General features: G+C 34.5%; 1 protein-coding gene across 2 annotated transcripts in view; it reads left to right on the top strand.

Moving 5' to 3' along the window:
- NAALADL2 (N-acetylated alpha-linked acidic dipeptidase like 2) overlaps positions 1 to 17,307 on the top strand; it is a 1,592,461-nt gene that overhangs the window by 850,215 nt on the left and 724,939 nt on the right. For both annotated transcript variants that reach the window (XM_040249092.1, XM_040249084.1), the window contains one exon: positions 7,517 to 7,790. In XM_040249092.1, coding sequence (XP_040105026.1) covers positions 7,517 to 7,790 — 274 coding nt within the window. The remainder of the gene's footprint in view (positions 1 to 7,516; positions 7,791 to 17,307) is intronic.

The following is a 17,307-nucleotide window of genomic DNA, read 5'->3' on the forward strand; positions in this document are numbered from 1 at the left end:
ATTTTCCTATTATTATATTTTGTTTATATTTTCCTATTATTATATTTTGTTTATATTTTCCTATTATTATACCTTATTTTCTTGCATTCTTTTGTTAAATTTTGCTTGTCTATGTTTTCTATGTTTCCTCCAGTAAATATACATTAATTGCATAATAATTAAAACCTTGAAAGAGAGATGATTTTAATTTTTCTTTGAAGAATAGGTAACCAATAATCTGAGCTCCTTCTAAACTTAGCTTTTTCATTGTGTTCCTTTTTTTTTTAACTGTTAATGATCTGTAGGAAAGAAAGAAAATATGAAAAATTGAATTCAGTGTCTAGAATTCAAATGTGTGTTAGGATATTTAAATACCATGAATTTACTCAGAAGAAGAGAAAGATGACAAATAGGACTTAATAGTTTCAACTGTGAATCAAATTAAATCCAGGTATGTATTCTGAAGTAGTTCATATACTAAAGTAGATGCTGTTATTCTTATTTCAGTACTTGGGACAGATCGTTTAGGAAAAGAAAAAGAGAAAGTAAAGTAACCTTTATTATATCCCTGGAGGTTTTAGAGACTGTGCTAAGCACTTTACATATGTATTTAATGCTCTCAAAAAAAAAAAAGTAACATATTACTATTCAAAAGATTACCATGTGGAAATTGAGGCTCAAAAGATACTCACATGTGCAATTTCATATAGCTTATATGCAAAAGCCAAAATGTAAGCCCTCTTTTACTGAATTCAGAATCCAGTATCTTTACTCTGTGTTCTCCTCCTCTGAAAGCTACTCTCTCTCCACCCATACCCACTACCCTCTACCAATCTTTTGTTGACAGTTGGTTGTCCAATTATGTAGATGAAATATGTCAGAAATATCACCATCAATGCTGCTCATTTCTTCTCTAGCAATAAGCCTCTTTTCTTCTTTCTTCATGTATACAACAGAGATGAAGCTTCTAAATGACAACTTATTCAAATATCTCAGTTTATAATATGTTCTTTTTTATCATAACTCTAATTTTCTATCATTTTACACTTACTTTTCATTTTTCATTTGTGTTTCCATAATGTTATGACTTCCAATGACCAAATATCTCTACAGATTGATTTCAATGCATTTCATAAAGATGGGCATATTTGTAGTTGTTTTTTTCATGATTTATGCAATTTATCATGCTGCTACCGCTGCTGCTGCTAAGTCACTTCAGTTGTGTCCGACTCTGTGTGACCCCATAGATGGCAGCCTACCAGGCTCCCCCATCTGCATAACATTTAATAGAGAAGATTTCACTCTTGAGTGCTGAAATGAATATGCTCATGAAATGTAGTCTTGATTAACAGTGACAAATAACACAAATTCTTACTGATTCTGATTATTGTCCTCATGTAGACATTATCATTCTTTGTGCTCACAATAGCTTTAATGTAGTTGTAGTGTCACAGAAAGATAGCATCTAAAAGTTATTTTTAAAATATCAGTATATTAATTCCCCTCATTATATAATGTTATCATTTTAGTCAACCTTGCTGTACTAAAGATTTAATTTGCTATACTGGAAAATAAATGAAGATAAGTATCAATTATATTTTCAGTGTAGTCTTAACAGTATATTATTGAAAAAAAAACCACAATTATTTGCTGTGGTTTCCACTTACTAGGACTTCCCTGATAGCTCGGTTGGTAAAGAATTCACCTGCAATGCAGGAGACCCCCATTCAATTCCTGAGTCAGGAAGATCTGCTGGAGAAGGGATAGGCTACCCACTCCAGTATTCTAAGACTTCCCTTGTGGCCCAGCTGGTAAAAAAATCCACCTGCAATGTGGGAGACCTGGGTTTGATCCCTGGGTTGGGAAGATGCCCTGGAGAAGGGAAAGGCTACTCACTCCCTTATTCTGGCCTGGACAATTCTGTGGACTGTATAGTCCATGGGGTCACAAAGAGTCAGACACAGCTAAGTTAGTTTCAGTTTCACACCACTTACTAAGCACAAGGAATTGTAGTTGGGTTTTCAAGATGCATTAAAAGGGATAAGACTCAATATTTGTCCTTAAAAATTTATTATTTTAGTTTTGTGAAAATGTTGATAATTTTGTGTTAATGTTAAGAATACGGAATCATGTTAATGTTTCAGGTACTTTAAAATATTCTCAGTAAAATGATTATTCTGAAGCATGGAAATCAGTCATTTTTATTATGATCTTCTTAAAATGGACTATGCTTCTCCCAATATTTATTCATTGGATTATACAGTTGGTGGTTTAGTTGCTAAGTCATGTCTGACTCTTGCCAATCCATGGACTGTAGCCCACAAGACTCCTCTGCCCATGGGATTTCCCAGGCAAGAATACTGGAGTGGGTTGCCATTTCCTTCTCCAAAACCAAGAATCCATGTTAATTTTTAGTACCACCCAAGTTTATGTCATTTTCACTAGAGAACAAACAGATGCTATCAAAGACTTATAATGTCCTACTAATTGGATTAACTTGTCTATTTTGTGAATTAACTTTTAGATTTAGTTTAGATAAATAACGTGACTTAATTGGTAAGTGATCTTTGACAACTATTTTCCATAAAAACTAGATAAAGAATCTCTAAAGCCAGGTACTGTTAACAATAATATTCTTTTGGAGGGATGGTACATTCTGTAAAAGCTTATTAGCGTTCATGCCTTGCATTAGCCTTCATTTTTTCACATTTCTTCTTTCTAAAACATATTTTTAAATGCTTCATCATGAGATACTATAATATACAGTCCAAAATATACACAATATTAATCAGAGATGAAATTATTTCCTATATAAATGTGTGTAAGGAATGAAAGATGAGGAGTTATACCACTGGGACTCTTGTTAATTTTTTTTTTAAATTCAGGTAGTAACAGATGTATTGGCAGTTTTACAGTTTTATTTCTGTGTGTCCTAGGTTTTAGTCAAGCTTATTTTACTATTTGTGTCATATCAAGTTAAATTAATGAATAGAGTATTGATCACCAGCTTTATGCTGGAGATCACCAAGCATGGTGCCTTGGTGATCTTGGTGATCATCTGGGTGCCTTCTATAATTTGCAAAGCAGACAGCTATTCTCCATGTTCTCCTTGATCATTAGGAGGTATTAAGGTCTCTTTCAGTTAATATACTTCTGTGATAGCTTTTTTTTTTTTCCAATGTGGTATATAAGAAGCAGTTTTTGTGTTTTTTTTTTCCCTTCAGATGGTTCTCAAATTCTGAATTTTGGGCTTCTGAATTCTAAAAATAGTTACTGTGATTTCCCTAAGTCTTATTTTGTCATGAACATAAAGGCCACTTTCCTCTAACTTCACACCATCCAACTTTTAATTACTTTATCCAAATATTATTCTTTATAACACTCTTCATTTTTATTACTTTTGGAAAGCATCAAAGTTTAGAAGACTGTCTGCTCCTTCTAACTGGTGTGGAAATCTAAAATACAGTGTAGTGGAGAAGAAATCTGACTTACCTAATCCGGGACATTATACAACTTAGTTATATTACCTGACACTCAAATTTCTTATTTGTAAAGTGGTAACAGTAGATACATGAGGATCTTTTTGCAAATTGATTATGCACAGTGTTTTCAGTCTCTATAGTAGACATTCGGTACATGATTTACTGTTGATTTGGCGTTTTAGAAGGAAAAAAGTAGTGGGGCACGTAGGCATGCTGTTTGGCATGGTGTTAGTGGCTGGCTGGTGAGGAAGGTGAGGGGATGATCCTTTACCCTCCCAACCACTTGATTTCTTGCTGTCATGTGTGATATAGCTTTGCCATGCATTTTAGTCTTAATATTTCTAAAGCAAAATTGAAATAAAGTCAGTTCATGCTGTAGCATCTTGAAATTTACTGGGCACATACAGTGCATGATTCCGAGAATTTTACTACATTGAATACCAAGTCAAATAACTTTAAAGAAACTTTTGACTTATTAGTATGTGCAAAGTATCAAACTGATACAAATATGAGTGTATGTGTATGTTATTGTATATGCACATAAGAAAATCTCAGTGGACATTAGTAAATGTGCTGTTTGTTTTCTGTGTATTGTGAGTGCGTTTCTTTAGACGTTTTTCTTTCCCTGCTCATTTACAGTAGAATCTTGGCAGCCCCCCTTATACTAGGAATACTACATGCATCGCTTCTTCCAATTCTAACACCAGTGTTGCTCTGTGGCTCATCCAGTAGCAGGTGTTGAACATTGATATAAACAGAATTTTGTCTAGCAAAGCCATAATCCTCCCATTTCCAGTCTCTACTGGCCAGTGAAACACTAATGCCAAGCTTACTTCCAAATTCAAGTCTAAGGCATCACAGTTCATTTGCTTCCTGCCAAAACTATTGGCCCATGGAAACTCTTATTTTAAAAATTAAAGCAGAGCAAAAGTTTCTCTCAAATTCCATGTGATTTTAGGTGACACACTCCTAACTTTTCAGCTTTCTCTGAAATTAATAAATTGAGATTATTTTGTATTTAGTTACTTAATAATATTTCTCTTTGAATATAGCAAACTGCCTAATTATAACAGAACTGTTCACCATGTATCTCAAAATATTTTGGGGGGGAAGTTCAGAAAACTGTAAATCTCAAAACTTGGGCATTTTAACATTCTAAGGGGTTTGGACTGATTAGTAGATAGAATCATTTGAACCAACCATTTGTATCAATAAAACTAATTTATGTGAAACAATTTAGATTTAAAGGTTACATAATTTTAGAACACTGAACTCATATAGCTTCCTTAAATCTTTTTTCAAGGAGAGTGGTGCAAGAGGCAAGACTCATATAAACAATTTGATAAATTTAAAATAAATGTAAAATTTAAAACAAATTTATTAATTTATACTATATTTTAATTTTAAAAGAATTAAAAGTTAATATTAGGAAGATTGGCCTTGAAGAGGTATTTATTAGCTTAATTATTTGCAATGTTAGGAAATATTTATTAGGAAATGTTTCTTCAATCATTTTCTAAGGGCCAATATTTTTATAACTATGTGTATAACAAAGCTTTGTTAACATATTCAGGATACATATTTGTTATATTGATATAGTGGTATTCAGAGTACTATAATACATGTTCCTTTAAATCCAGCTAACCACCATAGAATGCAAGATTTTGATAAGATAATCTCTATCAGGTAAAGATAATGGATAACATGGTATATCAATAAATATTGAGGAAATATGTATAAAGTAAGTGCAGAAAAAGAAGGATTTGGGTCCTAATTCTTAACTGTTTATCCAGATTTTTTTCCCTCTTAGATGTTATGGGAATAGTAATTAGTTAGGTTCAGTTCAGTTGCTCAGTCATGTCCTACTCCTTGTGACCCCATGAATTGCAGCACGCCAGGCCTCCCTGTCCATCACCAACTCCCTCAAACTCATGTCCATTGATTCGGTGATGCCATCCAGCCATCTCATCCTCTGTAGTCCCCTTCTCCTCCTGGCCCCAATCCCTCCCAGCATCAGAGTCTTTTCCAATGAGTCAACTCTTCGCATGAGGTGGCCAAAGTACGGAATAGTAATAAGTCCTTATAAAGGCTTCATATCTAATAAATACATAGAGGTTAGGTGCTCAAATTTTAATGTAATTCTAATCATAAGCTTGATATGGAAATTGACACATGTATTTTAATATTAATATGGGAGATAAAAAATAATGAAGTTATTCTTGAGGAAGAACAATTAGAGGACTTGCTATTCTGAATATTGAGCCATATTTTAAGGAAATAATGATTTAAATGGAGTATTGCTATGAAGATGGATCAAAAGATGAATGGAATTGACTAAGGAGCCTGGTCAGACCCAAAGACATGTAGAAATATATATATAAATGAAAGAATTGTTATTGCACATGAGGAAGAATGTAGCAATGGGAACCAGGATGATTATTCATACACAAAAAATCATATTGGGTAATATTGCATTCATTTCTACCACACCACACACACACATAAATATTCCAGGTAAACACTGAAATGTGAAAAACAATTCTTTAAATCTTTTATGAAAATAACTTCATTACCTCAGATTTGAGAAGGATTCAGAAAAATGTGCAAACCATTACATTGTATTAAAAAAAAAAAAAAAAAACATGTACACAAAGGCTTTCTGGATCAAATGACACCATACTGTGGCCAGAGTATGGTACCATATATTCTATTCAATAGAAACAAGAAACTAAAAACCTCAAAAATTGCACATTAAGATTATAAAACTTTATTTCATCATAAAACAAGACATTGGAAATGAAAGAGAAACCAAAAATTGGGAGAAGGTAAGTACCTTGTTGTTGTTCAGTCACTAAGTTATGTCCAACTCTTTGCGGCTCCATGGACTAAAGCATACCAGGCTTCCCTCTCCTTCACTATCTCCCCGAGTTTGCTCAGATTCATGACCATTGAGGTGATGATGCCAACCATATCATCCTTTGCTGACCCCTTCTCCTCCTGCCCTCAATCTTTCCCAGAATCAGGGTCTTTCCCAGTGAGTTGTCTTTTCACATCAGGTGGCCAAAGTATTGAAGCTTCAGCCTCAGCATCAGTCCTTAAAATGAATATTCAGTGTTGATTTCCTTTAGGATTGAATGGTTTTGTTTGAGGGTTCTTAAATAAGTATTGAGAAAAATAATGTGATGGGCAAAAATAAAAAAAAAAATCCATACTATTAAGTAATAGTTTAGATAGAAATGAAATATTTATAGGAAGATACATACATTTTTTTTTTGGCCAAAAACCAAGAAGAGCTGGTTCCTTTATATTCTAGCCCCCAAAAGCAAAATTTTATTAAATTTTAACATTTTAACTTCCTATGTCTCATTCTTTTCCAGGTTCTATGCATTTTTTTAACCACAGTTTTTCTGGTTTCTAGGATGTCATAAGCAAAAATAGTATTACTATGGACTTGGAACAGGTATAGAAATAAATTTATAGACTACACAGCAAGAATACCTGAAAATTAACTTCATATTGGTTTGACAATGTGTGGTTAGCTTTAACAGAATATACTGCATATCATGATTTTCATAGCATCATATAATTTGGCATTTAATTTGTATCAAGATTTGCCTCTAAATGATTTTAAGTAGCAATAGCTGTGTATTAATCACATGGCTTTTTATGTAATTATGTTAACTATAATACGTAACTGTCTCAACCAGCATGATCACTCATTTTGGAGCCCAGTTTTAAATAAGATTATGTTGATGTCAATAGAAGGATCAGAACCAATAAAAGAACTATTTGGCACTGATTACTCTCCTCTCGGTAGTCCCATAGTCCTTTATTAGTTCTTAATTAAGAGTTTAATTCATTCTGCTTTGATTTGTATAATTTCTGTACAAGCTCATCACCTCTACCAAACTGAGGTTCTTGTGTGGCATCCTGTCTCATTCATCTTTCATATCCCATATCTATTAATAATGGTTCATATAGTGAACAACCATAACTCAAAAGAATAAAGATTTTCCTGTTTTTTTTTAAGTGTATGCTTTTTTAATTTCTTTCAGAAACTTGGTACAGCTGTACAAAAGTGAAGATGACATGGAAATTTCAAATAATATTAAGACTCAGTGGACTTCTTTGGGCTTAGAAGATGTACAGCTTGTAAATTACTCTGTGTTGCTGAACCTGCCAGGTCTTTCTCCCAGCTCTGTGACTCTGAGCAGCAGTGGCCAGTGCTTTCATCCTAATGGCCAGCCTTGCAGTGAAGAAGCCAGAAAGTGGAGCAGCCAAGACCTGCTATATTCATACGCAGCCTATTCTGCCAATGGAATTCTCGAGGTAATATGACCATTTATCTCTGTCATTTACAGTGAAATGAAATTAGAAAACAACAGCTTTCATCTAAATTGAACTAACTGGCAAGATACAGCATACCAAAGTAACCATTAAATGTTCTCAGTGTAGAAGTGCCAGGAAAGGGGAAGGAAGATTTAAATTGCCTGACCCTTGTCATATTTGGAAAGTGAAAACATGTTAGAAGAATTTAATTCAAAAGTGTTGAATATGTGACTGAGTCATTCACACTTTGCTTAGCTCTTACAGTGCAAATTCATTTTCTTCTTTGGTTCTAAAGAGGCAAGTTTTAATAGATTGATGTGGACAGAAAGAATAGAAATGGAGGCAGTTGTGTTTTGAGATTGTGTATGCACGCAAGAAATGAAGTGGAAAATGGATGTGATTATTCACACATTTAAGATTTGATATACAGTGTTTCTGCTTTATGGTGGAAAATACATGAAAAAGGGACCAGGTGTGAATTTTTCACTTTAGTCTAAGTTAGCTGTTTTTTGTTTGTTTGTTTGTTTTTTAATGTGTTTTTCCGGCACTGTGGTTAGGTGCCTGTCTTCTAGAGCCACGTGGACTAGTTTCAGTTTCAAATCCCCAATTATCACTGATAATTAAGCATCTAGGGCTGTTTCCTCATCTCTATAATGGGGATAATAATGGTCCCAGCTTCATAATCTTGTTGTAAGAATTGAATTAATAGATGTAAATCTTGGAAGATAGAGCTTAGCCTATTGTAAGAACAATATAGCAGTTAGACTTCAAGCATTTAAGTGGTCACTAGTTTTCTTTATGGGCAAATTTTGCATATCCATGTAAAAGTCTCATTTTAATAAATACATTTAGTTTCTTTATAAAGCTGTAAATTTCTTCTATAGATTTTGTGTGAATAAAATGATGTTTCTGCTAATTACTGACACAGCTTTTTAAGATTCTAATTTATGATTAAGTCAGAATAAGATGATGAATTTAAATCATTTAGAGTTACCTTGCATAAAGATAGGCTTGTTCCTAAATTTTTTGTTAATTTTTGGGGAGTGTTATGGGGATAGGCAGTTAACTGATCCTTCAGCACTGTTTTTGTTCTGTGTTTTAACATCGTTGACATTTAGCATATCTACTACACATAACCAGCACCATCTTGAAAGTCTTTTTATTATTTAAAAGTTAATGTAATATTAAGTGTAATATTTCTAGTGTAGGACTCATGGTTTGATTTGATTACTATACCCTATTTCTGATAGGCAATAATAGAAATGTACCTGCATATTAAAAGAAATAGAAGGAGGCTGCAAGGTTTCTTTCTTTGGTTCAGAAACTTCGGTCTTAAGTTGAGATTCTAAAGTTAACACACAGATTTTCACTCAGACTCCCAAACCTGTGTAAGTGAAAGTCTCTCAGTTGTGTCAGATTCTTTGCAACTCCATGGACTATACAGTCCATGGAATTCTCCAGGCCAGAATACTTGAGTGGTTAGCCTTTCCCTTCTCCAGGGGATCTTCCCAACCCAGGGATTGAACCTAGGTCTTCCTCGTTACAGGCGGATTGTTTACCAGCTGAGCTACAAGGAAAGCCCAACATTTCCAGGCTCCTCCTTATCCCAGTTGATTCAAGTATATCAGAGTCATCTCCTTCCCTAAACAAAGCACATCCCAAATACAGAACAACAATAAAATCGCATAAGATTGAAAAGGTCCTTGGAAACGCCCCCATTTATTTTCTTTTCAAATTCCTCTGGCAAACAGTCATTATTCCTTGACTGAGCTGATAGGGAAAAGTCATGGAACTATAACTTGTGCTTCTATTGTCTCTGTATGGACGTCTCTAATAATCCCCTGGACACACTGAATAGCTTTTTGTATTCCTATTTAATCATATCTCTGATTATTATACATTTATCTTATCAATTATGTGTTTAAATTTTCTGTTTCATATTTTTTTAAAAATCAAGATGTACTATAGAATCATGGAAGTACTTAACTGTTTGTGAAGTGACAAATCATGGAACCCTACCCTCTTGGTGGGACTGTGAATTGGTGCAGCCACTATTTAAAGCAGTATGTAAGTTCTTCAGGAAAACTAAACATAGAGCTACCATATGACCAAGCAATTCCACTTCTGAGTATATATTCAAAGAAAATAAAAACACTAACTTGAAAATATATACCCACCCCAGTGTTCATAGAGATGTTATTTTATACATACACACAAACACATAGACAGTGATATGTTAATCAGCCATAAAAAATGAAATTTTGCCATTTAAGACAACATGGATGGACCTGGACAGTATTAGGCTTAGAGAAATGTCACAGAGAGAAAGACAAATACATTATTTTATCATTTATGTGTGGATTATAAAAAATAAAATGAATAAGTATAACAAAACAGAAAAAAAAACCTCATAAATGTTGAGAACAAACTAGTGGTTACTAGTAGGGAGAAGGAAAGGAAAGGGAAAGATGGAGATTAATAAATATAAACTACTATGTATAAAATATATAAGCTACAAAGATGTACAGCATAGGAAATATAGCCGATATTTTATAATGACTTTAAATGATGTATAATCTATAAAAATATTGAATCATTATGTTGTATACCTTGAACTAATATAATATTGTCAATTATACTTGAATTTTTTAAGAAACTAGCATTTTTAATAAATGTTGGAAAATTCAAAATATGACTATTAAAAGGGAGAAATAAAGTTAGCTACAGACGTAGAAATGTATTCTATCTTTGAAATTTTGGGCCCAGATGGGAATAAATAGTATTAAAAGAACTAAAATGCAATTATGGATAAAACAAATACCTTGTATTTGAAGAACATACTTAAAAAATTAACTGCAAATTAGATGAAGACGTTGGTATTAAGTATTTTTAGAATTATTTTTGCAATTCAAAACTGTTATACTAAGTACATAATTTAAATATTTATATAAATAATATAAATAAAGAATACACCCCTCTGGTAGCTCAAATGATAAAGAATCCACCTGAAATGTGGAAGACCCAGGTTAGATCCCTGGGTCAGAAAGATCCCCTGGAGAAAGGAACGGCTACCCCAATCCACTCTTCTTGCCTGGATAATTTGAGAGAGAATCCTGGTGGGCTACAGTTTATGGGGGTCACAAAGAGTCAGATACGACTGAGCAACTAACCACTTCACTTCATGTTGATATTGATTTGTTGAATTTACACTATATCATGATATTAGTATTATAATTTTCAAAAGCAATTTCTAGGTGACTATTTTATATGCATACGGCATGCTTGCATATATTTTATACACATGTTTTAGACAGATGTATTAGTGAAACTCATATATTCTAGTTAATAGAATACTGGTGAATTTTCCATGTTTCTTCAGAATATTTCCTAATTCAAATTAAGCTTGAGAGGTTGCTGCTGATGATACAGGCATATGTACTTTTTGATTTTGAGTCCATTGTGCTTGCATGAATTTCTATCAGGCAGAGCCATTATCAAGTTCTTAAATTATTCTAGTCTGACTGCCAGCCAAGCTCCCCACTACTTTTGCTTTTGACAAGGTTATTTGTAGAAGAGGCGTACCCTTTTTCTTTGAAGAGCTGTCATGTTCATTCATCATATGACTGTTTTGTATAAGCTTCCAATTTTTGCTTTCTGGTAACAGTCTAAACAGCATTTGTGATATCTGAGATCTACTTTGAAAACCTACTTAGTGTCAGCATGATGGATGGTGTACTTTGCAACTTCTTTGTAATTCATTGTGCACCAGAAAGGTGACATTGTTTACCCCATCATAATGACAGGTGGGTCAGTAAAATGGTTCTAAGGAGAGTTGCCCTGTCAGATGCAAAATATATATTAAAATGGATACATAAATAATTTAGCATGAGTGAGGTTAGTTACTGTGGAAAATTCTTAAAGAGATGGGAATACCAGACCACCTGACCTGCCTCCTGAGAAATCTGTATGTAGGTCAAGAAGGAACAGTTAGAACTGGACATGGAACAACAGAATGGTTCCAAATAGGAAAAGGAGTATATCAAGGCTGTGTATTGTTACCTTGCCTATTTAACTTATATGCAGAATACATCATGTGAAATGCCAGGCTGGATGAAGCACAAGCTGGAATCAGGATTTCCAGGAAAAAATATCAATAACCTCAGATATGCAGGTGGCACTACCCTTATGGCAGAAAGTGAAGAAGAACTAAAGAGCCTTCTGATGAAAGTGAAAGAGGAGAGTGAAGAAGTTGGCTTAAAACTCAACATTCAGAAAACTAATCATGGCATTCAGACCCATCACTTTATGTCAAATAGATGGGGAAACCATGGAAATAGTGAGAGACTTTATTTTAGGGGGCTCCAAAATCACTGCAGATGGTGACTGCTACCATGACCTTGGAAGAAAAGCTATGATCAACCTAGACAGCATATTAATAAGCAGAGATGTTACTTTACCAACAAAGACCCATCTAGTTAAAGCTATGGTTTTTCCAGTAGTCATGTATGGATGTGAAAGTTGACTATAGAGACAGCTGTGTGCCGAAGAATTGATGCTTTTGAGCTGTGGTGTTGGAGAAGACTCTTGAGAGTCCCTTGGACTGCAAAGATACCCAACCAGTCCATCCTAAAGGAGATCAGTCCTCAATATTCATTGGAAGGACTGATGCTGAAACTGCAATACTTTGGCCACCTGATGTGAAGAACCAACTCATTTGAAAAGACCCTGATGCTGGGAAAGATTGAAGGTGGGAGGAGAAGGGGACGACATTGGATGAGATGGTTGGATGGCATCACTGACAGGATGGACATGAGTTTGAGTAAGCTCCGGGAGTTGGTGATGGACAGGGAAGCCTGGTGTGCTCCTTCCATAGGTTTGCATAGAGTCAGACACGTCTGAGTGACTGAAGTTAACTGAACTGAGGTTAGTTTCAGGGAGTAATAGTGATTTATATTTTTATTAATGGGAAATATCAGCTGTAATATCATCATAATGTTAAGACACTGATAGTACTGACAATGTCTAGTCAGTTTTATAAATAGAATATGTGGCTTTATATAATTTCCATGCAATTGTTTCTTTTGTCCTTTGTGAACCCCATGCAGATAGAGAAAAACAATGGGAACAATTAATATTTATTTAATAAAAGTTGGCCACATTGGGTCTACCATGTTCTTATTTTGAATAAAGGATTTGTTTTTATTCCAAAACATTTTATGAATTTTGGAGTTTTCTTTCTGTTAAGCATTATTTTGCATTTGAAAGAAAAATCAAGTGATGTAATTCTATAAAGAAATATTTTCAACAACTCATTTACTGTGCATGAAATATTGTTACCAACACACTTAACACGATCCCATTCCTCAGAAAGCATAGTTCACTAGCCCAGACTAGCAACCTTCCATATTATCTGCACACCCATGGGTTGGTTACTTCAATTTTCTAAGCTTCGAGGTCCTCATCTGTCAAAGAGGAATAATTATAGTAACTCAAGTGATTGTTGTGGGCAAGAAATGATAGAAACCATATAAAGTGTCTACTACTTAGAAGTACTCAATAAATGTTACCTATTGCTGTGATTAGTAGTTGATAAAAGGAGACACCTTCAAATTGGAGAAATTAAGAAAATAGTAGAACTATATATCAAAAAATTTGGAGTATAAATTTTTAACATACTGTGTGAATATAATTTTCCTATCTTCTATTTAACAAAACAAATTAGTAAGGGAGGAAAATGCCTGAAGTATGAATACATAGTAAAAAATCCCTGACTATATTTTTTCTTTTAAAACTGAAAGCTCTAATAAAAGAAATATTTCATTTTTGAATCCAAAATGATAAATCATATCAATTTGGGACTGAAGAGAGTTCCTTGTCTTTGTTTTGTGAAATATCAAGACCTAGTATATAACACATGATATCTGAAAACTACATTGAATATTTTGTCAAAAAATCTGAAGAGAGGAAATAATAACTGGCATGGAATCCTTGGATAACTTGTAGTCAGATGTCTATTTTCTCATGGCTGGGAAAACTTTGTCTTCTTCTTTTATTTTTAATATTATCAAGAAAAGGCAAACTTATCAGTGTTATGGCAGAAGGAAAAGCTATATGCATTTAGCTCTGAATTCTTTTTGTTACAGATAAAATATCAGAAAGCTAACAAAACAGACTGAAATTGTATTGTTTTTCTGGGTGTGAAAATGAATCTATACTCTCACAAACAGAAATGTGAGCTTGAAGCAGTTTTTCAGTATTGAAAAGGATTTTGCATTTTATTTGTCCCCCCTCATTTTCTCTTGTGGAATCCATCTTTTGGTCAACAATGCACGAGAGTGTGAAATGAATTGTTTTGAACATAGTTATATGTAAGAAATTCACTTTTTGAACTCTGTAGAAAATCCTTTGGTTTAATATGATCTTCTGTTTCTGATTTCATGAGTTCTGTGAAGTAACTAAGTTAGCAAAAGAATTTCATAATTGGCTGCTTTTTGTCCTCAAATTAATCCATGTTGTTAGTTTTCACATATTTAAGGTATATATTATTCCTGGATTTAAAATTTAGACAGAAACATTTACAAATAAAGAAGTGATCTATCACAACATAGAATCCATAGTTAAATATTTGTTAGGGAGGTTGCATCTTCTTCCCAGGAAAAATCAGCTTACTTTATGAAATAAAAGTTTACAGCAAAGATAGCTGAATTTTCCTAAACAGTTAAAGTGCATTGGACTATTTTTCTCCATCTTCATTAGAAGAAATGTGGCCTTTTGACTCAGAAGGTGTTTGACTACAGATTACTAATTTGACCAGTTATTTTTAAAGATTTTGCATCACCATAACTATTTGATAGAACATTCTAGGTTAGAATTTTTAGTTTTAATATGAATAGGCTTATTTAACTTATATGCAGAGTACATCATGGGAAATACTGGACTGGAGAAAGCACAAGCTGGAATCAAGATTGCCAGGAGAAATATCAAGAACCTCAGATATGCAGATGACACCACCCTTATGGCAGAAAGTGAAGAAGAGCTAAAGAGCCTCTTGAGGAAAGTAAGAGAGGAGAGTGAAAAAGTTGGCTTAAAGCTCAACATTCAGAAAACTAAGATCATGGCATCTGGTCCCATCACTTCACGGCAAATAGATGCGGAAACAGTGACTGACTATTTTTCTGGGCTTCAAAATCACTGCAGATGGTGATTGCAGCCATGAAATTAAAAGATGCTTACTCTTTGGAAGGAAAGTTATGACCAAGCTAGACAGCATATTGAAAAGCAGAGACATTACTTTGTCAACAGAGGTCCATCTAGTCAAGGCTATGGTTTTTCCAGTGGTCATGTATGGATGTGAAAGTTGGACTATAAAGAAAGCTGAGGGCCGAAGAATTGATGCTTTTGAACTGTAGTGTTGGAGAAGACTCTTGAGAGTCCCTTGGACTGCTAGTAGATCCAATGAGTTCATCCTAAAGGAGATCAGTCCTGGGTGTTCATTGGAAGTTGAAGGTAAAACTCCAGTACTTTGGCCACCTGATGCAAAGAGCTGACTCATTTAAAAAGACCCTGATGCTGGGAAACATTGAGGGCAGGGGGAGAAGGGGACGACAGAGGATGAGATGGTTGGATGGCATCACCAACTCAATGGACATGGGTTTGGGTGGACTCTGGGAGTTGGTGATGGACAGGGAGGTCTGGCATGCTGTGGTTCATGGGATCACAAAGAGTTGGAGATGACTGAGCGACTGAACTGAACTGAATAAGATTTTAAGCATACCAGTTATAATGTTGTGTTAAAGTAACTTTCTTTGCAGATTTAATTTATTGTTTAATTTGCATAAAATGCCAGTAAACAGTATACAAATAAGGTTTACCTCATTTCATTGGATGCTGCAAATTCAGTCTTTTCTGAACTAGAGAGATCTGTATAAATGTTGATTCTTAGATTTATGCACTATTACCTAATATAGGTAATTCTAAAGGAAGCAGAATTCTATCACAAAAACGGTCTCCAGAAGGAATTCTCTTGAATGAATTTGCAACTCTTTTGATATTCTTACTTTAAGACATTGAGTATCATTTATTAAATAAAGTACCCTTTGATTATTAATCTGTTTTTCCTTATATTTTGTTTTGATACTGAAAGATGAACTAATATAGAATTTAGCCTGCTGGCTACATACTGAATGCCTTTTTACGCTGATCACAGAGGCAAAATGATATATAAGAATCTTTGGACACTGCCCATGTGTAATTGACAGTCTAATAGGGGAAACTGGCAGTTAGGTAAGCAATTATACAACTTCATAGTGCCAATCTGCTATTAACATTAGCGTATTACCTAAATATTTTAGAGTCTGTTTCCTCATCTATATAGTGGGCAGAACTCTCTACTAAACATGAATGTTCTGAAGATACTGAAAGCAACTGATAATCTCCATGGTTAAATGAGCCGTTACTGCTGACTCAATGGACATGAGTTTGAGTAAACTCTAGGGGATAGTGAAGGACAAGGAAGCCTGGTGTGCTACAATCCTGTTGGATATTACAGAGAGACTGAACGATAAATCTAGTATGCATTCTTACCCCAAATTTATATCATTTTGCCTGTTGACTAAGAAGATTATCAACTTAAATATAGAAATGTAATCCTAACAGAATTTCGTTTTACTTGAGTAAAATTTCTATGTTACTTTATTTAATTTTCTCTCCTTTACATCAGTTCAGTCACTCAGTCGTGTCTGACTTTGTGAACCCATGCACTGCAACACGACAGGCTTCCCTGTCCATCACCAAATCCTGGAGCTTACTCAAACTCATGTACATTGAGTTGGTGATGCCATTCAACCATCTCGTCCTCTGTTGTCCCCTTCTCCTCCTGCTTTCAATCTTTCCCAGCATCAGGGTCTTTTCCAATGAGTCAGCTCTTTACATCAGGTGGCCAAAGTATTGGAGTTTTAGCTTCAGCATCAGTCCTTCCAATGAACACCCAGGACTGATCTCCTTTAGGATGGACTGGTTGGGTCTCCTTGCAGTCCAATGGACTCTCAAGAGTCTTCTCCAACAGCACAGTTCAAAAGCATTGATTCTTCAGCACTCAGCTTTCTTTATAATCCAACTCTCACATTTATTCATAACTACTGGAAAAACCATAGTTTGAATAGATGGACCTTTGTTGCCAAAATAATGTCTCTGCTTTTTAAATGCTGTTGGAGAGGGTGTGGAGAAAAGGAAACCCTCTTACACTGTTGGTGGGAATACAAACTAGTACAGCCACTATGGAGAACAGTGTGGAGATTCCTTAAAAAACTGGAAATAGAACTGCCTTATGACCCAGCAAACCCACTGCTGGGCATACACACCGAGGAAACCAGAATTGAAAGAGACACATGTACCCCAATGTTCATCGCATCACTGTTTATAATAGCCAGGACATGGAAGCAACCTAGATGTCCATCAGCAGATGAATGGATAAGAAAGCTGTGGTACATATACCCAATGGAGTATTACTCAGCCATTA

This window comes from Oryx dammah, unplaced genomic scaffold (genome assembly GCF_014754425.2).
Source record: "Oryx dammah isolate SB20612 unplaced genomic scaffold, SCBI_Odam_1.1 HiC_scaffold_2, whole genome shotgun sequence".
In the NCBI taxonomy this organism is placed as follows: domain Eukaryota; kingdom Metazoa; phylum Chordata; class Mammalia; order Artiodactyla; family Bovidae; genus Oryx; species Oryx dammah.